Source organism: Papilio polytes, unplaced genomic scaffold (assembly GCF_000836215.1).
Source record: "Papilio polytes unplaced genomic scaffold, Ppol_1.0 DF823510.1, whole genome shotgun sequence".
Taxonomy (NCBI): Eukaryota; Metazoa; Arthropoda; class Insecta; order Lepidoptera; family Papilionidae; genus Papilio; species Papilio polytes.
In genome coordinates this window covers 43,275-70,309 of record NW_013525694.1, presented here as the reverse complement: position 1 = coordinate 70,309, position 27,035 = coordinate 43,275, and the positions used below count along the sequence as shown (strand labels likewise).

General features: G+C 32.8%; 1 protein-coding gene across 1 annotated transcript; it reads left to right on the top strand.

Moving 5' to 3' along the window:
• Positions 1-1,010: 1,010 nt before the first annotated feature.
• On the top strand, positions 1,011-23,259 carry LOC106104564 (prolactin-releasing peptide receptor-like). Its single transcript, XM_013284641.1, has 3 exons — positions 1,011-1,297; positions 21,316-22,774; positions 23,129-23,259. Exon 2 carries the CDS (start codon positions 21,372-21,374, stop codon positions 22,770-22,772), a length of 1,401 nt encoding a protein of 466 aa, XP_013140095.1. The 5' UTR covers positions 1,011-1,297; positions 21,316-21,371; the 3' UTR covers positions 22,773-22,774; positions 23,129-23,259.
• The last annotated feature ends 3,776 nt before the right edge of the window (positions 23,260-27,035 follow it).

Here is a 27,035-nt window from a genome sequence, read left to right as displayed (position 1 = left end):
AGTAATATATTAAGATATTAATTTTTCAATATTTAGATTAGCTGCACCAATATTTATCTTGATTTTAAATCTCATCTTACCCTTACTTGATACTATAAACTTTAGATGGATAGGACAGATGTATGGATAGATGGAGAATATAGTCTGGAAAAATACATTGGCTACTAGTTAAGATTTTTTGATTATGTACAGTCATACTTCATACTTCATCTCATACTAATATTATAAATGCGAAAGTTTTGATGGATGGATGTTTGTTAGTGTTTGTAGCCTAAACGGCTGAACGGATTCGATGAAATTTGGTACAGATGTAGAGGATAGCTTGGAAGAACACATAGGCTACTCACTTTCATTTTTTTTAATCCACGCGGACGGAGTCGCAGGCAAAAGCTAATAAACAATAAAACAAAATACACACCCATCGATAGTTTTAAAATAGTTTTAAATAATCGTTTGAAAAACTATTTGCGATTTCATTTTAAAAACGTTATGCAATAAAATGTGTTTTCAACTGCGCTCAATGTTGTTAAGTAAATTTGCTCCGCGACACTTAAGTTGTTATATTGCTTAAGCCGTTCTGTTTTATTTCATTTCCTTAGTATGTTTCCTTTTTGTTTATCGCATTTAACTTAGATAATGTCTCATACTTATATAACAAACTTAATAAGTTAAAATTTAACAATAATTGTCAAATACGTCTCCCTAAAACTATAAAGTAGTTTGTTAAAAATCACAGAAACTTCCCTTATCAAAGTCTCAATTTTCTAGATATTATAATATGAAATATCTCAAATAATAATTATTAGATTTCTTATCATTTACTATGTTTAAAATGCACATAATTTATTTAAGTATAATAATTAAATAAGAATAAATATTTATACAAAATATATTAATACAAAGTGTTGAATTTCGTAGACGATTCTTTTTATCAAAAACGTAGTATCGAAGTGCTACGAACGGACTCGCTACGACACTGAACCTCCTCAGTCTGAATTCGGACGGCGACCTGAACGCACGTATACTCCGTTCTCCACCAACTACGCGACATCTTAAACTTACAGTTTAAAATTTATTTCAAGTTTTTACAGCGAATTACATAGTTATTTAAACTTCTTAAAAATTGTCATTTTTTTAACAATAAAAAACGTAACTTTTATTATTTTATTTTTCTGAACTTTAGTAAAAGTGATAGTTTGAGTGTGTTTATTTAATTTATGAAAATATTGGAAGTTAAATGAATTGGCAACGAAATTTTAAATAAGCGATAAGAATTGCATCGTGCAGCTTCAGAAAGGTTAGTTATCGAATTACATTTAAAAAGTAGATTGCAAAAACGTATTTTAATTAAATAGACTATAATGAACATTTATAAATACAATAGTCTAGTGAGCGTCAGCGACTCAGTGGTTTAAACACTTGACTTGTAATCTACAGGTCTTGGGTTCGAATCCCGCCATGTACAAATGTGGTTTTCGATTTTTCGAAATTTCATATCTACATAATTTACCCGACGTTCTAACGATGTAGGAAAACATTGTGATGCCTGCACATATCGGCGAAGAAATTCAAACATATGTATGAAGTCAACCAACCCGCAGTGGGCCAGCGTGGTTGACTATGGCCTAGTCACCCCTAACTTAGGGTAGGCTCCGAGCCCCTCGGTGGGGACTTATAGTGAGGTTGTGACGATGATGAAATACTGTAGGCGGTGATGCTTAGTGCATAAAATAGTTTCATTTGGGTATACAGTAGTATGATGAAAAATTCTGGAAGTGTTATGTCTGTAATAAGAAGCACAGAGCACGTAATGTTTATTACATTCTTCAAGTTAATTGTGCTAAGAATGCTATGAGTATGACTGTGAGTATTGGGAATTTTAGTGTCAATTTTAACGAATCTTGGGTGAATTAACGAATTTTCTGTCTATGTTTTTACTTGTGGTAAGACAACTTTATTTAGAAGAAAGGCAAAAGATACATCTATGCCAAATCTAATCGAGATCCGTTCTTAGGCTACAAACTCTAACAAAGATCCATCCATCCGTCTAAACTTTCGGAACATATTAGTAAGATTAGAACTCTAGAGTAGGTTATTAAAATTGTTTTGATGAACTCAGTTTTAATTGAACAGTTCTATTGTTCAGTTAAACTGTGAACAGTTAATGTAAAATGTGACGTATTAAAATATGAAGAACATAATGTGTCAAATAAATAAAGGTTTATGAAAAAAGCTTCGGTAGCTGAGTAATAAAAAGCCGACATAAAAGACGAGAACAATTTATATTAAAATGGCGTGGATTCTGATACCTCGTGCGTTCTATTACAATTAAAAAATTATATGAACGTTTCATTTTTCACTGAAAGTATTAATTCAATACCAAGAAATGATACGTTTGTATTTCTATTGTTTTTTTCATTAATCGCCATTATGGTTTGTTAACGGAATATCTAATGACTTATTTTTTTTTACAATAAAACAAGTAAACTGTACATTTCTACATCCATCCTTTTAAATTTTCGCATTTATAATATTAGTAAGATTTCTTAACTCTTGTTTCAGTAAAGGTTAACTACTTATAAAAAGACGGTCGCTTCGCTATTTTAGCGCAATATGGTAGCCGGATTTTGATGAAATTTGGTAGAGATGTAGAGGATAGCTTGGAAGAACACATAGGCTACTTACTTTTGTTTTTTTTAATCCCACGCTGTAGAGTCGCGGGCGAAAGCTAGTAACATATAAATAACGTTTTTGAAGGACAATTTTGTAATGTTAAGGTTCGTTGAACTCTTGTAATAAGGAATTAGTGAAGGCAACATAAAGTTTGTGATAAACTCCTAAGTAGAACATCGAATATCGTAACTTTTGACAAATTAGTTTCTCGTACAGATCACCACATATCTTTAGGGTTATTTTTTGTTTACTTATATATGTAGCCTTAGAAATAATCAAAGCTAGGTATAGTTATATAATTTGGTTTTTCGATATTCTATTTAGTTTAAAAATGCGATAGATTTTTTAATTCCATTATGTTTTAAGACTGGTTTAGATTGCAATGATAGTTTAATTCTTTGTTAAATTTCGATGTTTTTAAGGTGTTTTGCTGACTTTTCCGACGAGATTAAGTTAAAAATGATAATGTCAAATTAAAAATGTTGTCCAACTCGTTTGTTTATTTCATCAATTCGTTTATCTAACTGCAAAAAATTCCAAAGCACAATATGTTGGTATTTGTATGAATCATTTATCTTTATCTGTGGGATATAGTGAGCTTAATTTGATAGTCAAAAAGCTACGCCCACAGGAACGTGCGAAATTGCCCAACGGCGCCACAATGCTTATTGATTACCTTCTAATGTAACAGACACTACTCACGTTTTACAACTGATTAAAACTACCAATAGGTTAGAAAAATTATAATAAATTTTATGATATAACTAGCCTTCGCCCGCGACTCCGTCTGCGTGGAATTTAAAAAAAAGTGTAGCCTATGTGTTGTTCCAGACTATCCTCTACGTCTATCACAAATTTCATCGATATCGGTTCAACTTTTTAGGCTACAAACTCTAACAAACATCCATCCGTATTAATTTTCGCATTTATAATATTAGTAATATGTTTTAGACTCATTATAGAATCACTTATATGACAATCGGACGGTGACACATGACTATGCTAAAGTAAATATGAGTCGAATAGAATAAGCAAATGTCAGCATGTTTGCTGAAACTGTGTAGTTATTTACTAATGGTACTAAAAATTAAGGTCAAATATAATACGTCGATCACAGAGTTATAAAAAATGAAATACACCAAAACATACGTCGGAAATTATCCAAGGTCCAAATAAAACTAGATTTATTGCTCAAAATATTTGAAACACTGAATATTTTTTACACACATTTTTATCGATTGAAAAAGTTAAAATTGTAAATATCAAACAGAACTGCTTCCGAAACAATGAAAATAGATAAAGAAGCCAAAAAAGTATGCGCAAATAATTAACAATGTTGTCAAATTGGGTTTCGTCCACTATGTACATTACGATTTTTCTTGACTTTACAAATTTTTAGGAGTAAAGATAGGCCTAAGGTGAGATGAATGTGTGAAAAGTGATGACTGAAATCATTTCATTGCAGAAAAGGTACGAAAAGAAACTTTATTGGTTGATAGCAGTAATTTTTCCACAAAAACGTTCATGTTAAATTATTTAAAGTATCGTAAGACATTACTTTCAGCGAAAATTAAGAGGCTCTACTAATTTTTATCCTCTGGTGACGGCACCAACTAGTTTGACCAGAAGAAGGACCCCCGAAGGGTCTGAAACTAGTCGGTGCCGTCACCGTAGGCTAAAAACGTGAGTTGAGCCGTTTTTAATTTTCGCTTATATGTATGTGCATATTTTTTTACTGTACTAGCTTTCATTAGGGACTTTGTCCGCGATTAGTATTAAAAAGTATATACTATAGTAATAATGTGTTAATGTGTTATTCCAGACGATTCCTACATCAATGCCAAATTTCATCGAGATATCTTTAAGCTGTTTAGGCTACAAACAAACAAACATCCATCCATGTAAACTTTCATATTAATAATATTAGTAAGATACTTTTAATTTTTTATGGAATACGGAAAAAGGGATATTTAAAAAAACCTATTTAGTTTCGTGACAAACAAAAAAAAATGTTTTTAAACACTTTATGTGTTATTTTATCGTTTTAAGAATATTCAATACTACGCCTACGTTTACCAAAATGTAAAGATTTACCTTGTTTACACTAAAAGATACATGTAATGGTGTTTCCTGTTTTATTTGATGTATGAATACTTAAGTAGCAGAAATATTTATGCGGTGAAACATTTATTTGTAAAGTGGGAGTTTTCTCAAAGGAAATGACTCAGTGAATCGAAATAAGATAGATTTCTGCTACATTTAAAAATGAAAATATTTCTGTCATAGAAGTCCACCGATGCGTAAACGTTCAAGTAAATTAAATTTTCTATTAATAATACTAAGGGCCTGTCCAACAACTCTTGTAAATTGTCAAATAACAATACAACGTATAAAATATTTGATGAAAGTATCGGATTTTGGTACTCTATCTGACAGTGACGTCACTTTTAAGCTATCCCATCCTGAGCCAGTGGTGGGACAGGGCCTAAATATTATATCATAACAAATGTAATAAGAATTTGTTATAAATATCCGTAAGTTTGCAAGGTCAGCGACTTCGTACATACTCAGAAATCCCCGGCGGAGCGCACACATCATTTTGTTGATAGAAAAATAATCCTCTAACTCCTATTATGATCTCACGATGCTATATCGTACTATATCAGTGTGTTGCCGTTTAGTAGTCATATACATTTTATCTGCCTACTCTAGAAAAAATAAATAGATTACTCTAGAAAATATAAAGACATAAAGAGTTTCAAATATTTTTAAAAACATACATTAAAAATTTGAATCATGATTGTTGAAACATCAAAAAGATATTATGCTTGCGTAATTCGAACCAAACTCTTTTTTTTTGACTACGCAAAGACGAACTAGTCAATAGCTATCTATCTTTACTAATATTATAAAGAGGAATTATTTGTATTTTTTCATTTTTGTATGTATTCGATTCACGTAAACACTGAGCCGATTTTAAAAATTCTTTCACCATTAGAAAGGTAATATATCTGTGTAACATAGAGTATATTTGATTATTACTATTAATATTTTATACGTTCCAAATTGTGAAAATATATAGTCACTTGTTTGTTGTATAAAAATATTTCAATAATTTCCAAAGGCCGGCTTCAGTTTTCGTGCGTCATATTCCGCTACCCGAGTGATGTTTGGGAAGTCATTATTTCCTCATTTATCTTATCTGTTTGACTTTGAATGGTGTATCAATATCAGTTTAGATGTTATTAATGAAACAATTTGACGGAAGTTTGTATCGTATTTGTCGGCCCTTTTTTAGATCATTTTCATGCAATTTTAAAAGCAAATAGTATAAGTGAAGTTTCGTTTTTTAAGTCTAAAAAAGAAATTACTGTATTTCTTCATCGTACGATTTTTTTTTCAAATTTTATTTTAAACTAGCTGTTCCGGTGCGGCTACATCCGCATGAAATTATAAAAACTTTGTTTAATCATTTACACTTGTCAAATTATCAATGGCAAATGTCAACATACCAATTACCTTACTATGGCAATTATGCTTCCATGATGTTGGCAGCAACTTATGTCTTTTTCCCACATTAGGGTTTTTATCCAACATATTTACCCCCTAAGTTTAATGGCGTGAAAATATATAGCCTAAAGCATGACGTAAGTGTAGAGTTTTTTTTTATTAAAAAAAGAATTATTCAAAAATATGCTGTAATTGCTGACATCTTAGGCAAAAAAGGTGTGTGTATACGCTTTATTATAATAGTACAGATATAGATAATAACGTGTATTTAGTCTGAAATCGTCAATTGTATGATTTATGTAAAGATTTTTTTTTATTTATATAAATGAAGAAAAATCACAAGTACAAAATTAATCGAAGTGAACCGAGAGTTCCAATTGTAGACACGATGTGATCAACAAACGATATAATCGCATCGAATTATAGTTATCAGATGATTAGTTTATGATTGATTTATATGATGCTAATTTTAAAATAGCAAATTTTAAAGCATTTGGCAATCGTCCCGCAATAACAACGGTTTTTGTGAAAATTATTTCCAACTCACGTCGGTCGCTATCTCGTCAAATGAAAACAAAACCGATCGATAAACCTTGAGAATTTTAAATCCAATGTGATTTACCTATCGATAAACTGAGATAAAAGTATGCAATAGAAACAACTATCGTTGCTAAAATACTTTAAAATTACAATATGATTCGATTCGCTAATTTTAATCACACATGTGAATTACGTTCACACACCGAATGTTATGTAACACAAGTGTTTAAAAATAGATATTGAGGTAATAACGTTGTCAAAGGTATTTAAGACGCAAATATACTTAAGCGGATTTGAAATTATCTTTTACGTCTTAAAAACATTTGAAACTGAACGCTATCTAACTGATTTTCGTTAAACGACCTAATTCCATTTTCGACGAACCTAGAAATCAACTTCTTACACGAGTTTTCATATGAAAGTTTTAAAACGATCTGGTATTACATATTTTGTTGAAATTGTATACATAGAAAGTGTTTTTTTAGGCTGGACACATCAAATGTAATCTCAATGACTGGAGAGAATCTCACGATTTTCTGTGACGTCTTACAGCGACGGCGAACCCGACCTCGCTTTATCGTCCGTTCGTCGACAGACTGTAAACAATTGCTCATCTATTTTTTATTAAATCCTTTTGCAGATATTACTTTTTGGACAGTAAATACAATGCGCTATTTATTTTGGAACTAGTTAGACTCCGCCCGCGCGGAACTAAAAAAGCAAATACAAGTAGCCTATGTATTCTTCCAGCCTATCCTCTATATCTATGCCAAATTTTATCAAACTCCGTTCTGACGTTTAGGGTACAAACTCTAACAAACACCCATCTATCCATCTAAACTTTCGCATTTATAATATTAGTAGGATTAGACGTATTTGACAACCAGCTAAACTTACACACGCGTTAATTTCTGATGCCGGGTTTCTGAAGTTCCCGTTTATTTTGTCTTTACCTAATGATTAATGTGTTCGGTTTACCTAAGTTTCAACGGAGTAAAAATCACGTGAGTTCTGAACCTCATTTTATGAACATACCGTACCATAAACGCAATAAAGGAACTAAGAGGAACAGATTAAAACAGATGGTGTACTAATTATTTTTCGTTTGCCATAACACTTCTTTACTTTATTTAAAAAAAACAGAATTTCAATCAGTTAATACAAAAAACCACTGCAATGGAAAAACCTAGTTATATTTAGAGGAATAAATTCCTTTCCAGTACAACTAATGTTTTAATATTATTTGCAAACGATGGCGTTTGTTATCGTTTTATTGGCACTTAGCAATACCGATTCCCATACATTCGTTGCTTAATGGAGCTAAATGTGCTGAGAGGAATTATTTTATCAGTGTTCATATAATGAGATATTAATCTTTATGATCGACGGCGATGTTAGCACTTTATCTAATCGTGGGATAACGATTAACATCTATTAACGAGTTATTAGCCAATTGTTAATAAACAGCTTTTAATCCCATGTATAACGAGACGTCGCCCGCAAACTTAGTGCGGATTTTTTTAAAGTCATCTATCAGTCTCGCATGTATCTACCTTCAGCCAGCTATCTTTCAGTCAAAGACCCACCAAACGGACTACCTGTTACGTCAGTTTTAAGTGCGCAATTAAAAAAAGTAACCTATAATATACCTATTCAAAAATTCCTTCACTATTAAAAAGCTACGTTATCAGTGAGTAACATATTATTTTTGAAGTTCATGCCGACGAAGTCGCGAGAGAGGCTCCAAAATATTTAGTTTGCCGACCTAAAAGTCGGAAACTCTTAAAAGGCAGGATGCTTTTTTTTGAAGTACACGAAGTCGTAGCGGTATGGAAATACTACTGAGAACAAGGTATACAGTACGTTTGAGGATTGCCAGCCATCTAGATGGTACATGTAATACATTTAACTCCTATCTCAGAATTTATTGCCTTATTTGAATTTCTCCACGGCGTTGTATTACTTGCAACATTATTTAATTTAACGGGTCGCCTACTTAATAAAAAAGCTAATAAGTAAGAACTTGAAGTTAATTACTTACTGCTCAGTTAACAGTATAATGAGAGATTTTGCGCTGTGAAAATGTAACTGATGAATAGAAAAATAAAAAATTAAACGAACTTGAATAATATTCAAACAATAAAGTCTTTTAAAACAACCAAGTTTAATAATTTAATTCACATCGTGGTATTTAAATATTTTTATTTCAAAATGATGTATAATTTTAAACAGTGATTCTCAACCATTGTGCCGCGACATTTTTGTGTGCCGCCAAATTTTGCATATTTTTGTCATAAACTATTTATGCAGTGTGTTGTAGTAAGTAAATAGATTTTATCTTTTTCTTTGTGTGCCGCCAAATTTTGAAATCGTTAAATATGTGTCACAACAAAAAAAGGTTGAGAATCACTGCTTTACACATTTATATCAATGTTATAAAGAAAAAAGATTTGATTGCAAAGAATAGGCTCCGAAACTACAGAACCGATTACAATAATTCTTTTACCATTAAAAAATAAAACTATAAAGCTAGGCGAAGCTGGGGTGGATCGCTAGTATATTATAAAGTTGACAAAAATATTTTAATAAACACTTACATAATTATTTCAGCGTTAATAATCTTATTTTTAACACCAACGCCACAATACGGTAAAACAGTCCTTCCCAATTGATTCCAATCCTTTGATACGCTCACAATAAAAGCGGATTCAAATATCTTCGTTCGACCGCGAGATTAAATTTATAAGTGATCCATGAGGACAATACAATCCTTTATTTGAAGACAAATCTGTACTTGTCTTTTCAACCGTGAAATTCGACTGACGAAATACTTCTGGACAAACGTATAGCTATCTCTTTTCTTTCTATGCGAATAAAAGCGATAACAATGTTTTTATATATCTGGTCTAACTCAAGTCGAATGTAACATGATATGGTATGGTTAGTTTATTGAAATATTGTGTTTATGTTTCAATGGAGAAATATTGGAAGCGCACGTTTTTGTGTCTAATTATATTGAAGGAATAATACGTATATCATTTGATATTTGTACGATCAATTCTAGTCATAAGGTATGACGCTGTTATAGTTGTTTTCATAATTCTTATCGACTCTTAGAGCAGGCGCAAAACTATAGCATAATTGTGCGATTGTCTATTGTTTTGCAACCAATTTAACTGTTTCGTTGCACAACTAATGGTGTGCGCTCCATACGCTCTTAGGAATTAAAACGCGACTACACGGTTGTGCGATCTTTTAGTCCAAGGTGTGCGCTTGTAATTTCATGTGAGTTGCTGCGCGAAACATTCCAGGTGTAGGAAAATGCGGGCACTGTGTATGCAATTGTTTTGATCACCAAGATACTTGGAAAGAATACAGATCATGTAGTTAGAAATATAAAAGACGTAATCGTGTTCCAACACTTAGAACACTAATATTGAGTTAATGTAATCATTAAACAAGTCAAGACCCTTAAGAGATTTGCAAATTAAATAGTACTCCGTGCAAATTAGCATTATAAAGGTCCTGGTTACGCTTGCTTGTATAAACGTCACGTTTCAAATAATAATGTCAAAGACGTTACAAGTAAATACCATTAATGTAAGTTACCGGATTTTTTTAAATAATATTATTTACTAGCTTTCGTCCGCGACTCCGTTCGCGTGATTTAAAAAAAAACAAAAGTGAGTACTGTGTTCTTCCAAACTATCCTCTACATTTATACCAAATTTCATCGAAATCCGTTTAGCCGTTTGGGTTACAAAGTCTAACAAACATCCATCCATCCATCCATAATATTAGTGTAATCTATTATAGACGCTATGCTCTTAGTAAAATGGCTTACTTAACTTATTCAGCTGTCGGCTTCATTTATAAGATTAGCCTTTACCGGAAACACCCTTAATTTACTTTACGTACGTGATACCTTTCACCGGGAAAGCCAACACGGGTAATCAGATTTATTACTTAACGTTTTACGACCGGAAGCCAATTTTTTATATTAAAAAAAAGACTAATGTAAAATTTAAATTAATTACAAAGTCATTCAATTTATTATTCACCCTTTATCTTGTCAATAACATGTCCATTAAGTTCATCAAAACGGTTAAGTTAACGTCTTAAATGCAACTTACAAACTTATATATATCTTACTTATATAAATGGAAAAGTTTCGATGGACGGATGAATGTTTTTTAGAGTTTGTAACCTAAACTGAACGGATCTCGATTAAATTAGGTATAGATGTAGCGGACAGTCTGGAAACATATAGGCTACTTACTTTTTTTTAAATTACACGCGGACGGAGTCGAGAGCGAAATCTAGTCAAACATGCGAACACTACCCGAGTCAGTAATAAAACAGAGATAAAAGAACATCAAACAAAAGGTAACGTATCTGTAGTTCCTTTAGTATTGCAGATGTCCATGGCCGTCGGTATTCACCTCGGTGTTCTCGCCGCTCGACCCTTTTCTCTAGTAAAAAAAATCAGAATAGTGTTTTAATAGGTAAATGAGTAATAGCGTAGTGTTTTGTTCATTGGTTAGATAATTGGTTTAAAACCGTTGGTTTGGTAAAGCGCCAATGGAGCGAATAGATGAATGGAAAAGTAGTACTTACAAGTAAGTAAAGGATTTTTAAGCAAAAGGTAAAGAAAACCCTCTCCGCTCGCTATAAGCTGGCTACTAAATTGACATTCCTGAATATCTCACTTTCATTGTGAAAGAGACTTCAACACTCGAGTGGCTTATTCGATTTCAAGTGTCTACTTCGAGCCTTCGACATCTGAGACATTTAACAAAAGTAGCGAAAAAAGATCGGCATCTTTTGTTTATTCCTACGTCCGGAAAGACCTCAACACACATTCAGTTTTTAACTTAACTGTTTGACTGAATATTGTGTGTGTATGCAGTAGTTTAAGAATTCAATTGACAATTAAAGTAGGCGCGTAACTGACTAAACTATCGCACAACTATTGTACGATTGGCGATTCTTTCGCAACCTATTCAACCGTTTAGTTGAACTAAAAATCCAGTAGTGTGCGCACCTCCATATAAGCTCAATGGAATCAAAGCGGGACTAAACAGTTGTGCCATAGTTAAGTTTCAGAGGTGCGGACGTTCTTAAAGTTTCGTCAGTACGAACTGAGCGTATGTCCCGAACTTAACCCACTTAGGGTTGCCACCTTTTTGTGTTTACATGATACAAATTCAAACTAAGGGTTTGATGCAGTCTTCTGGTTAGAGTGGGTTATAGAAAAGATTGAAATTAATAGCAATTTCGACTCTAACTGTAGCAGGTTGTGGTCATACTCCTTTGAAGTATAACTCTTACTCGTATGTCATCTAAATATTTTCCCGTAAAATGTAAAATAAATTATTTTTCGTTTTATTTTTTCTTGTTAACAAAAGTTCAGTTCGGGCCCATTGTCCTAAGGAGAAATGAAAAAGTAAACATAAAAATACACGTTCATTCTCGTATTGAAAAGGTTTGTATTTCAGAACTACTGCGAAGCAAGAATTCAACCGACGTCGTGTACCACAAATAAAAATAAGCATAAAATCACTTTTATCACTTCGCAGCTATAAACCTTGAACTTGTTATCTTTTGGAACGCAGAAAAACAATACATTTTGTTGCGTTTCACAATCCTTAATGATTTCAATACAGAAATAAGAACGAGATTGTTTTTTTAATTTTTAATATGCAAATTTAAAATGTAGAGTAAAAGTGGGTTCTTTTACTCTTAAGGAAGGTTCATACAAACAATGTTTCACTATTAAATACATGATTCCGTTTTTTGTGAGGACACATATTTATAAATAAGCATTTTAAATTCTCAATTGTTATTGCAATTTTACTCTTTTCTGTAAAACTATATTAAAACTAATGGTACGTGAATCTATTATGTAGTCTTACATAATAAATTGATTTGTTGCCATGTAACGAATGTTTATTAAATCTTTAGAGTAGGACTCTCGCGAAACAGGCTGTGTCTAGTGCACAGGTACTATTTACTAGAGATATCATTTCTATTGTATTCACAAACAATGTTCTTTACCTTATATGTATTTATATTGTTGAATTGAAATAAATTATTTTTCATTTTTTTTTTACTTTAAAATTGTAAAGTTATTTATTGTAGTTGGTACTAAACTGTTTTGAAGTAATATAACCTACAAACTACAAATAACTGAGCAAATAATGAATGGAGTCTTAAATCTTTGAGCATAATACACGTCGGACAGTAAACAAGCCAATATTTGCCGGATGTTATTGTCCACCGATTTCCTAATTATACGAATACGCCGCCATTTTGTAAACGTTTATAGAGCAAGATTGAATTTGGGAAATTAATTTAATTTATCAAATTATACTGTTTTTTGAAAATAAGTGTTCGTAGGTGGTTGATACTTACTTAAATTTCTATTTTAACATTAAGTATCGTTACCTGATAAAGCCTACATTATGAAAGATCACAAGTTTAAAAACATAACGGTCATTACTAGTAGATGTATCTCTACCTATAGAGAGTGAAGCGGGTCACTGATACCTGATACGTGATAATCACGACGAGTCTGTAAAGACTCAATCGACGAAGAAGAAGAATCTCTACCTATTGATGACTAGTACAGCGTTACACCACACCAAAAGTATAAAGATTGTTCTACGAAACTTTACAAAGTAGTTTCAAAGAACATACTTTGATCCAAAACACCTTCTTCCATTAAATACTTTGAAAAATCTGTTTAATAATAAAAAGTAGTTATTAAATTTAGTCTTGAAGTATTTATTTATCGCAATACAATAGAAAAATAATAAAAGTATGTGTCTAGTCGTATAATTAATATTTAAGTTATAGCGTGTGTATTTGCTCACAAACATTCCTCGACAATATCTACGCCTAAGTTTCGTAATTAATTGGATTTCCAAATGTTTAAGAGGAATTTCTGTGTACAAGGTAATATAGGTCACGGATTTCGCGTCTGCTTTATTGATTAGCTTTGATAAATCAATGTTTAGTGACAGAATATTATGACGCTATCATCAAAATATCAGTAGAAGACAATAATGCTCTTTATTATTCTTTGATAAAAAAAGACAACGAAAATATGTTATCACAAGTGTTTAAATATAATTTTATTGGTAATCTATACTAATGTTATAAAGAGGAAAGATTTGTAATTTTGGATTTTTGTATTATTTAAATAACTCAAAAAGTACTGGACCGATATTAAAAATTCTTTCACCATTATAAAGCTACATTATCACAGATTATTTTTTTTACAGTTTTTCTATTTTACGACGATGAAGTCACGAGCAATAGTTAGTTACTTACATCTTGAACTGAACAAGGAATAAGATATTAGAAAGTAAATGCATAGGAAACTGTATGCTTAATTAAACTCCCAACTACACATGTAATGATTGACCGCCATTTTGTTTTTCCGTGTATTTCCTACTGGATTGTTTATGATGAAATAACAATCATGCACCAGACAATAAGTGAAAAATATGTCCTTAAAATAAGGTTATCATTGTACGACGACTTACGTCTAAGTAACAATGTTATTATTACATTTTATTAGATTACTCTATAAAGTTTTGACAGTAATGCGTCCAGTTTGTCTCAGTTACATCAGCCGGCGATTTCAAAGGTAACAAAACATTCGTTTATTTCAGGGATTCCCAAAGTGGTTTAGATAATTCCCATGCAGTTTAAAGACTACTTGATATTAAACGATAACAGAATAAAGTAGAGAATAAAAGAATTGTGGTCAAAAACATAAAAAAAATTGTACAGGGTCTACAAGAAAGTTTGGGTATCACAGTTTTACAGACAACGGACATAATGGATTTGTTCTGTTCCACAAATAGTTTAACGATCAATTAGTTTCAAGACTATTGTTCTTCGACGAGAGTGTGTTGTAAACAATACGTTCACGGAAAATAAAGCAGCGATAATAAAACACATTACCCAATAAATATTTTAATAAAATAGGAATAAAAGAAACAAAGAAACAGAGTTTCTATGTAATTGTTGAATTCCATTATGAAATAGCTATTTAAAATATGTTTATATTGTTTAATTAATGGTTTAATTGTGATCTATTTACTTATAGGCTAAGATTCAAAGCGTTTCCTGATAAAACCTACATTATGAAAGATCACATGTTTAAAAACATAACGGTCATTACTAGTGATGTATCTCTACCTATAGAGAGAGAAGCGGGTCACTGATACCTGATACGTAATCACGACGAGTCTGTAAAGACTCAAGCGACGAAGAAAGAGAATCTTTACCTATCAGTAAGCACTGGCAATATTACATTTAGACCGATTATATTTAGATCTATTCAACGCATTTGTATTTTCATTTGCCCTCTTTTCTCATTAAGTATGTATAATTTATTTGTCTATTATATTTGTAACATCAAACACAAGCCTTGTTTATCTACTTGTTTTGATCATTTTATTTGTTTTATATTTCTTGTGCGCACGTAATCTCAAAAAGGCACTTAGAGTTTATGCATTAAATGCGGTCTAACAGATCTTATATCAAAGAATGGATTACTGTTGAGAATGATCACGACTTATGCGTATGTTATCTGTCAGATATTTTATTTATTTATTACATAAGTTCTTCTTGCTTAACCGAGATTATTATTGTCTTAAAGGCTTGAATTAAAAAGTAATTTAAAACAACAATGTGGAAATAAAGTCTACGCTAAATAAAAGTTTTTCATCAACATAAGGGATACAAAAAATAATGATATGTAGAACGAATTCTACACCACTAATTACAAGCTTGTTTTAAATGTAATTAAATACGACAAAAACATTTGAATATCATGTACAGTTAGCTGCATAAATATAAACAATTATTGAATTATGTCATCTCAAAAACATTAATTGACGTAATCTTACTAATATTATAAATGCGAAAGTTTCGGTGGATGTTTGTTAGAGTTTGTAGATTAAACTCCTGAACGGTCCGCGATAAAATTTGGGATAGATGTAGAGTATAGTCTGGAAGAATACATAAGCTACTCGCTTTTGTTTTTAATTAATTTCACGCGGACGGAGTCGCGGGCGAAAGCTTGTCCTTTATAGTATTGATTAGTAATTTGAAAGGGCATTTATGCAGCTGATTGTACTCTCGTTTTCTATTACCAATCCCATATGCCATATGACGTTAGTTAACATATTGCTGAAGGTCAAATTTCTTTCCACCAAAAAGTTTTGCGCATTCATGAAAACACGCAATTGGCACGTGTCAGGTGGTGTTATCACAATCCATGACTCGATAATACAACAGTGTCATATACTATTGCTCTAAATCCCAAAAACACTCCACTAGCAGCTTAAATAGATTTATTATTATGATATGTCTAAATATAGAAGTTACATATTTATCTAAATCGATTGATAGTACACTAATGGAAGATTTTGACCTGATCAATTGACAAAAGGTGGTAAAGCCCGCTTTAACATCTTCGCACTAATGGGCCGGCTCGTCCGGTGTAATACCACGACCACACAGAAAACAGGCGTGAAGTGAAAGCAATTCCACGTTTCGTGACACCACACTCATCAGTAAGTGTGGTGTCAGAGGCTTAGTTTAGTCCCTTTCCACCCTTTCCTTAAGTGGAAAGGATGGGAAAATGTCCTCTTTATGCGAGTCTCCTCCTCCGTAATTAAAGGTAGGCATTGCATCTGCAATTATGCATGTACATGCCCATATACATTCACAATTCCTTCCACTTCAGTGGATTCTTCACTTTCGGTCACTTTCAATTTCAGTGGATTCAGGTGGCCGCTTGCTCCTTCGCCACCTTATATTATAAAAAAGGTAGGAACAGTCAAGTTAAACAGAAACAAGACATTATACAGTGTCAAACTAAGCGACGAACAGGATTACTGATGACCCCCTTTACTAATACAGTGACGTCACAAAGTCGTCGGCAAAGTTTTTACGCATATCAAGGCTAGGAAAATGTGCAAATAATTTCATTGTAAAATAAAGCATTTCCCTTTGTATTTCTAAATTAACTGGTTAAAAGGCTATGTGAAGTTTGAGCTGGCTTCTTAATTTAAAATAATCGCGCCTTAGTCCTGAGGGGTAGGCAGAGTCAACGAAGCTTCATTTCACGGGGCCTTTCAGACATTTCTTCTATATTCTTACATCTTCGCCTATTTTCAAGTTGGTTTCAGGTTAATGAATTAATCAAATTTAGTACAGAAATTTTGTAGAATATCAGTATGGTATGTATTTACCACCAATAAAGTGATACATTTTATTCCAAAAATGTTACGATATCCAACAAAATATGACGAATTTGTAAAATCACTTAACATCCAATACTATCAGGTTACGATATGTCATATCGTGTATGGATTCTTTTATCATTTACCATTTACTCTGTGGTGATAAGAATCATTTTATTTTACGCTTTGCTAAGATATTAAATGTAAAATTTATCTCACATACTTTATCAAGAATTTCTTGTATTTCAAATATTCCGAACAACTTCTACGTTGCTTATACTCAAGAGTAAAACTTTGTAAAAACATTTACAGGAAGAACACTACTCGTATGTTGTTATGAAAAATGTAAGATTTACATGAAACTAGCTTTCGCCCGCGACTCTGTCCGCGTGATATTAAAAAAAAGTGAGTAGCCTCTGTGTTCTTCCAGACTATCCTCTACATCTATATATTTATGACTAAAGGTTAATTATATTATAAATGGTGTTTGTTAGAGTTTGTAGCCTAAACCGCTGAACGGATTTCGTTGAAATTTGGCATAGATGTAGAGGATAGTCTGGAAGAACACATAAGCTATTCAATTTTGTTTTTTCAATACCACGCGGACGGAGTCGCGGGCGAAAATTAGTAGTTTCTAAATAAAGGCCTGCTCGTTGTTAATATTAAATGTATCCCTTTATAGAAAATCCCCTATACAAAAACAAGATGTATAATGCAAGACTTACGGTCGGACGGGAAGTTATGAATAATTCAGATTCGCGAGCCTTGATAGTTTTATAGATTAAGATATAGGGTCGAGTATCCGATGAACTATTGCAACTTAAAACTTGACTTGTAGAAGATAAATACAAATAAATGCGTACATAATTTAAATTGATTAAAAAATATAACACAGGCCTGTCCCACCAAATTTTAAATTGCCTGAAAACAATCTAACGTGTAAAATATTTCATGGAAATATCGAATTTTCCTTATCTGACAGTGACGTCATTTTTAAGGTATTTGAGCCTGTCAACCAGTGGTGGGACAGGCCCTTAACTTACTTTATTAACTAGAGTAAGCTACAGGCTTTCCGTTAAAGTGATGCCGAAACCTTGTGCGTCGATCTCACGTAAGGACTAAATAATGATTGAATTAATATGGATGGCTACAAAGGTAGAGGAAGACCGAAGAAAGTAATGGATTGTGTGAAAGAGAGTATGCTTAAGAAGGGATTTAGATATGACGGCTGATAGATATATATGGAAGGGCAGCACATGTGCCGACCCTTTGTAAGGACAACGGTAAGTTTCCTCTTTATGTGCGTCTCCTCCTCCGTCAATTAAGGGTAGGCAACACATCTGCAATTGCGAATGTTTATGGGCAGCGGTCGCTTTCCATTTCGGTGGATTCAGGTGGCCGCTTGCTCGTTTGCCACCTCATATTATAAACAAAACGATGATTCACAATTCCTTCTTAGCAAGATTGAACATAACTATTTTTATTATCTTGTTGTAGATAAGTTGTAAGTTGAAGGTTCAAAGTTTAATTAATTTTACTCTCGTAAATCATTTCGTCGTATTTCAGTAGAGGATTTATTCTTGCGTATATTCTGTCAATGTACATCGTACTCTATTCAGTGAGACACTCGGACCGGATATAACGTAACTTCACTTCCGTCAACTTGTGTTGACACACTTCTTGATGCAGAACTGAAGTAAAACATTTAAATAACCCCAAATAAGATAATTTCTTAAGTAATAATAATTGATTTGAGTTTTTCAGAGAGTTTTTGAGAAATCCTCAGCATTTAAAATATTAGGATCTTTAGTATTACGACGTTGGACTACTCGTATTAGAGTAGAACATACTTCTAGTGTGTATTTCGACTTCATTATGATTTAAAATCATGTGTGATCGTGGTCGCTAGTTTATTGCATTAACACCATACAGTTAGAACTAACGATGTCGGCCCATTTCGAAAATAAATTTACGACCAATTAAAACAAGTTTTTGTTCGCTGTTCCTCCAAACATTTGCAATGAATGTGTTGAACACACGGTAGACTAAATAGACACGTTTTTATTACCATTTACAAATGCTTGGTTTAATGTCATACATGTTTTTCTCTTACTGAAACATATGTTCCAAAACATGTTATATTTGTGTTTTTCTTGTTATTTCTATTAGTATAAAATTATTTTTAAAGTTAGCTTAGCAGTTTTTATAGACAAAATCTTAGTTTTGTCTTACTTAATATTATAAATGCAAGATTTTAGTTAATTTGATGGATGATGTTCAGAATGGCTCCGGATCTGCTGTGGCATAGCTACTGGCTTTTTTAATTCTATGAAAGCTTAGTCGCAAGTGACAGCTATTATGGTATTTTTAGGTTATTTACGGTAACAAAGCTAGGTAAAACAATAAATCAACACATTAGCAAAATCAGAATATTACCAAAAGTTTTGTATTCATGTCACTAGGACAATTTTACATAATTTTGAGGTTGTAATTCTGTGTACTCTCGAGTCGGCATTTGAACAAATGTCGAGTCATAGCATACGTTTCGTTACATTTACTATGATATTATATGAGTACCACTATCGAATCCGATGTTATCGGGTCAGTAAAAAAGGTTTTGTAATCAGCTTTATTGCCTAATGCCACGCAATGATAACAATGGATAAAAAATATTCACTCCAACATACATATTTCTAGTTTTACTTTTCAAAAGGATGAATGAAAGAAAATAATCCCACGCACTTTTATAACAAAAGTACTAAGTAGTAATTAATTGATATTTAAAAATCACGGATAATTCTGTGATTTTTAAATATCATTTTTTTTTATAACATAAGATGGCAAACGAGCAAGCAACCACCCGAATCCACCAATTGCAGATGCGTTGCCTACCCTTAATTGACGGAAGAGGAGACGCACATAAAGAGGACATTTCCCCTTCTATGCGTCTCCTCCACCGTAATCCACTTTTCCTTACCATTCTATCCTCTTACGATAAGGGTGGAAAGGGAAAGGGACTAAAATTAGGCCTTCGGCACCACACTCATCAGACGAAATGCGGGATTGCTTCCACTTCACGCCTGTCTTCTGTGTGGTCGTGGTATTTCACCGGGCGAGCCGGCCCATTCGTGCGAAGAAGTTAAAGCGGGCTCTACCACTGTTTAAATAATTACGTATTGACTTTAAGGCATCAAATACTTTTAAAACCACCTCGGTGTTCTCGCCGCTCGTTTGCCCCCTTTTATTGTAAAAAAAAAACAAATTATAGCCGCTTTCCCAGTTACATTTAACCATTAGTGTTTTCGATATAACCATTGAATGCGTTTCTCAACTACGTAACTTGAGTTTTACTCCTTTGAAACTTACATTTCAATTAAGGAAACACTAGGTAAATAATCAATATTATAAATGCAAAAGTTTAGATGGATAGATGGATGTTTGTTAGAGTTTGCAGTCTAAATGGCTGAACATATTTCGATTAAATTTGGTGTAGATGTAAAGGATAGTCTGAAAGAAGACATAGGCTCACTTTTGTTTTTTTTATTCAACGCGGGCAGTGTCGCGGCCGAAATCTAGTATTAAATAAATGTAAACTTCAGCAACTTAACATAAGAAAGACAAGGGAAAGTCTAAACGTAGTTGTATACGTACTAAATATACAAATTTTATAACCAACATAAAACTTACTGTAAATTATGTTATTTAGTAATTACAGTAAATACATCCGTTTAATTTCAAACAATACAACTGAATAGAATTGATTCCATTCAGTTGTATTGCTTACGCAGACGGTCTGTATCAATGTTGGGACCTTCACAACGAGAGTAATCACGTAAATCGTTGCCTGCGTAAGATTCGGGGGCGGTCCATTAATTTGTGACAGCATTAATTTCCTTTTTACGATTGCGAACGTTTTCGTACTGTGATTACATTTTAACTGTCGCGTTACTACGCAACGGTAGGGATCCTTATGGATGAAATACTGTGTATGTATTCACCATAATTCTGATACTAGCTGTCACTAGCGACTTCGCCTGCGTGAATAAAAAAAATAGTAAAAAATCTCATGTAGTGAGTAACACAACATGAGATTTTTTACTATTTTTTTATTAACGATAATTAAGATAACGTTGCTTTTCAGTGGTCGAAAGGTGTGCATATTTAGATGTTTTTTGTCATACTATCTCTTTTATATTTAATTCAATATATGTACAGATTTCAATAATATTCTGACTGTTTGATTTTATTACACGCTTACAATTCGTACGACCTTAAACTTAAATAGTATATGACAAATGTATTAATGATGTATTGTTCTTTTTCACAGATGCTGTACGAGGAAGAAGCGGTATCGAGTAGAAGAAAGTCTATAGTATAGTTAGCATGCTCTTCACCGACAATGATATATTCAACGACGCGGTGTCGCTTTCCGCGGACCAATATGACTCAATCGCTGCTATGAATTTCAACGGTACTTTAGCATCCTATTTGGGAGGACGAGTACTGATTTTGAAGACATTCACTGGAGAATCAGTTGAAGTAATCGATGAACCGAAATCGAATAAAACGATCGATATAATCGATGTTAAATTTGTACAAGTCGCTTTCTGTATTCTTTACACTGTTATTTTCGTACTTGGAGTTTTTGGTAACGTTCTAGTTTGCTATGTCGTCTTCAGGAACAGGGCTATGCAAACCGTGACTAACCTTTTCATCACTAATTTGGCATTATCTGATATATTACTATGTGTGTTCGCAGTCCCTCTTACACCAATGTACACATTCATTGGACAATGGGTGTTCGGCAGACTCCTTTGTCATCTAATGCCCTACGCTCAAGGCACCAGTGTTTATATATCAAGTCTAACCCTAACTTCTATAGCCATAGATAGATTTTTCGTAATCATCTACCCTTTCCATCCTCGGATGAAACTCAATACTTGTATCTATATAATCGTATTCATTTGGTTATTCTCTCTGATCGTTACGTGTCCGTACGGCCTCTTCATGGGCATTCAAATTATATATAACAAAACATACTGCGAGGAAAGTTGGCCATCAGATAAATCTAGGAAAATATTTGGCGTTTTCACAACTGTACTGCAGTTTCTAATACCTTTCTTAGTAATAGCTGTCTGCTATACCTGTGTTAGTATAAGACTTAATGATAGAGCACGGTCTAAGCCCGGTGCAAAGAATACTAGAAGAGAGGAAGCGGATAGAGATAGAAAGAGACGAACGAATAAGATGCTGATCTCTATGGTAGCAATATTCGGAATATCTTGGTTGCCATTAAATATTATAAACATATTCAACGATTTCTGCGCACAAATGAACGAATGGAATTATTACTTTTTATCATTCTTCTTGGCACATTCCATGGCGATGGCGTCGACTTGCTACAATCCATTCCTTTACGCGTGGTTGAACGAGAACTTTAGAAAGGAGTTCAAGCAAGTTTTGCCGTTCTTCGAATCGACGGGAGGCGTTAGGAATAGCTATCATTCCGGTCGAATGCCCACAAACAAATCCGACAGGGTGTGTAACGGCAATGAAACAATCCAGGAGACTTTATTGGGCTCGTCTTTCAACAGAGGGCCGTCGTTCAAACAGAAAATACTCGAGGGCAATGGAAAGAAGGACAGCGGTGTTGAAATTGAAAATATAATTTTAGAAGATAAAACAGTTTCCGCTTCCTTCAATTCAAGGAGTGAGAATGTTAATTTACAACTAATAGATGAAGAATCAAGATTTACAGAATTGAGTACGAAACAGGAGATATAAATGTAAGTACACCTGCTTATATAGTTTAGTACAGTAATATGAACACATTAATATTTTTGGTTGATACACGGCCGTCCTTTTGATGTTCTCGATCTTAATGGAGAGAACATTTTTATGTCGGCTTGTATAAGAAGCTAATTTCGGATATACCAAAAAGCGCTCTTTGAACGCAAAAACCTGATGAAAATGATGAAATTGTATAGCATTACCTTACAAATTGCGGTTTCTACATATTTCTCTCTATTCACTTTTTGTGTTGATTTACTTATTTTAGATAATAATTGAATAACACACAGGAAACAGAAGCGTAAATAGCTTAGTTGACTTTAATTTATTTAATTTGTATTTTGTTGCAGAAAACTTCTATCAACCTCTCAAATTTGAAGACGCCGGGATAATTAGATGAATATGTAACAAACACTACAGAAATCATTAATTAAGGCTTCCTCTGACACGTAGCACATGTAAATAGATAAATAAATAAAATCGTTTGTTAAATAATAAATATTTTAAGAATCATTACTTAATTCATATATCAATACATTAATTTATTATTTAAACAATTACGAATATAACAACACGTATTCTAAATATCTTGACAATTGTAAATAATGCAAATTTATACTTTAGTTTGTAGCTTGTAAAATAATTTTGTATATTTTTTGCTTAATAAAATAATTGTTTATTTTTAAGGAATTTGTAAATTGTACGCATAGTAATAGGTTAGTTTTTCCGAATATAATATTGTAGGATCTTTGATAGATTAAACGCAAGTAGTATTAAATAAAAGGCCTATGTTTATAGGTAATTAAATAAGTAATGTAGATATAAAATGTAGCTCGAAATTAGCGTCTGTTTCCCAATAAACTGTTGAGCCCAATTTCGAACTTTCAATATCCTTGTATTTATTATTTTAAACGTTATAATGTATTGTAAAATATTGTATTTACTATTATTGTTAAGTTTGAAAGTTTGAAATTAAGTTTATTGGAAAATGGAGCAGATTTCGTTTTTATTTCGGAGTAAATTAACTGCTTTTTATGTATAGATGTTGTTAATACATTATTGTTAACAGTAATGTAATGTAATTAATAAATTAGGTATTTTCGCTATAATAAAATTAAATTTTGTTATTTAGATAAACAGATTTATTGCTAGTAATATCTCGTTAAAATTAAAATTAATAAATGATGTTAAATATTATTGTGAAACCTCTTTTATTATACAACCAACCATAGTTATAAATAAGACTAGCTTTTGCCCCAGACTCCGTTTGCGTGGAATTAAGAAAAATGTAAGTAGCCTATGTCTTTTTCCAGACTATCCTCTACATGTATGCCAAAATTCGTCGAAATCCGTTCAGCAGTTTAGGCTACAAACTATAACAAACATCCATCTAAACTTAAATAATTTTAGTAAGATTACTAGAGCTAATAACTGGTACATTTACTTTAAGTACTCGAATTAAGGAAAATAAATTTAAATCTCCATTACTCTTATCGATTAAAAGGTAAATCGATTCGTGTTAATTCCGAATCAAACATCGATTGAAACTGAAGTATCGGTATCAATTACTTATGAAGTGTTTGGTATATTGTGAATGCAATGATTTATGACATGTGTAATTATGTTAACGACTCCAGGGACAGGAACCGATTCCATTCAAGTGCAAATATTCAATCAGCCCAACTCCGATTTCGTGACGTTTGTCGAAAATAGTCTATCATTTGCTCGGCTTCTTTTTGCTTTACTTTTTCTTTTGTTTTTCTTAACTCAATATCTTATATACAAGGAAATGAGCTTTAAAAAACTCGATGTAAGTTTTATCTTGTATATCATATCATACTTAATATAAATGTCAAAGTTTAGATGGATGGATGTTTGTTAGTGTTTGCAGCCTAAACGGATGAACAGATTTCAATGAAATTTGGGATAGATGTAGAGGATAATCTGGAAGAATACATAGGTTACTCACTTTTGTTGTTTTTAATTCTACGCGGTAGAAGTCGCGGACGAAAGCTAGTTGCTTTTTTAATCTATTTTGAAATTGTTCGTCATCATCAGAGGCACTACAGCAGCGGGTGAGCCTGGGTCGGGTCCAGTAAATTTCTCCATATCAGTCTTGGGCTTTTTGTTTCCATCCCTTGATATCGATATTCTTAGCATCACGTTCGACATCATGTAGCCATCTTAGTCTCGGTCTCCCGCGTGATCTACGTCCCTTCGGTTCATTCTCTAATAGGTGTCTGGGCACTCTGCAATCACTCATCCGCGCTACAAGTCCTGCCCTGCGTAGCCGAGCAATTTTTTTTTTTATAATATAAGGTGGCAAACGAGCAAGCGGCCACCAGAATCCACCGAAATGGAAAGCAATCGCTACCCATAAACATCCGCAATTGCAGATGCGTTGCCTACCCTAGATTGACGAAGGAGGAGACGCACATGAAAGGGACTATTCCTTCCCACGAAATCCACACGAATTCCTTCACATGAAATCCACTTTTCCTTCCCATCCTTTCCTCTTAAGAAAAAGATGAAAAGGGAAAGGGACTAAAATTAGGCCTCCGGCACCAATTTTAATGGCCTTGACGTCATTATGAAACTCTTACCTGTTACATTTAATGCTGAAACATATTTAAATATAGCAGTTTATGCTTAGGGGCAACAATTCCTTTACGTTGGTCTCTGTTTTATCATTTAGGTTATAATTAAATATTTTAATGTCGTCACCACAGTTTCTGAGGTTACTCGCTTACCATGAAATTAAATGAAATTAAAGGACCCTCAGATAACGGGCTACTGCGAGACTCTCTTTATAACTCAATCTTTTTCATTCGTAAATTAAAATAGTGTTCTTTCTACAATGTATATTACAAAAATGAACTTTTTTATAGTTTAATTCAAGCCAAAGTAAAGCTTGAATAATTGGATTTCTGAATACATTAGAATTAATAACATCAGATGTGAACGACGGCGTTATTGATTGGACCCAGTCACCAGATTAATATCGTTCAATTGAAATATTAGACAATCCCATTACAACTGACTTTCCAATTATTGAATCACAAGCAAACGGGTCCATCGGTCTCAGACTCAATGACGCTGATATTTCCAAAGTTGTTTTTTAAAAGTTTATAATATCGGAATACGCACGCAATAGTCTGCTTAAAGATAATATTAATGACAATTAAAACTCATGTATTGATGAAGAAATCCCCATCCATTTAGAAAAAAAATTGAATTGCCTTACAAGAACAATTTTGTAGAATCAGTAGCAGCGTTTTGTTAAGGTGAGGTAAGGCAACCGTCCAGGGTATCGTATACTAAGGAATGCCATACTTTTTTCGTATGGGTTTGTATGATAATTAGAAGACGCTGTAGTAATCTCGTCCAGGAAATCAGTAATGCTAAAACCGGCTGTATCTAGAATCATTGACGAACTTTATTACTAGACTAACAATACGTGTAACGTTAGACATCGAGATTTATTTGAAACAGTTGGTAGATTTCATTTTGACTTTTATTGACGATTTAGGATTATACGAGACTCATATAAAGTGCAATTTGGCAAACCACAAACAAGCAAATACTGATATGAAACAAACGATTTTACTTCAGTTACGATAAATTACAATAAGAACAAGTAAAATACATCACAGCGCAAAAGGAATTTCACCTTACAAGACTTTGAAGTAGTTTTTTTCTTTTTTTTGTGACTGAATGGCCACTGTTTGCCTTGAGTAGGCATTTAGATTCACCGGGCTTGAGGTGGCCGAGTGCAGATGGCGTGTATCCTAAACCTCGTTTCTGAAGTTATTTGAATCCAATAATAAAACTTTAATTATAGCAAAATAACTACTGTATCAAATCCGTAAAACTAAATAAATCTTTAGAACAAGAAATCCATGCATTAGAAAAATTATAGCTTTCTCTATACAGAATTAAACGAGTTAGCTTATAAACGGTTTTCAAATTGGTGTAGTTCATATTACGTTAGTCAATATTCTGCTATCTGACACGAGGTAACATCGTTTTAACAAGCTATTTTCTGGACCAAATGTCTTTTGTGATCCACAGGTAAAGTAAACTCTATCAGTTTGCATCAAGAAATTCCATAACTATATAGCTTTTTGTAGTAAAATGGCATTAAAACAAATAAACAAAATATTACAAAAGAAAGGTTTTCAAACTAGCCGTGGATCGCATAATGCTAATTAATTCCAAGCTCACGGGCATTTGTAACGCCAGGGAACAACATATGCA

Coding starts and splice junctions, on each gene's coding strand:
- LOC106104564 (XM_013284641.1), top strand. CDS start 21,372: ATGCTCTTCACCGACAATGATATATTCAACGACGCGGTGTCGCTTTCC.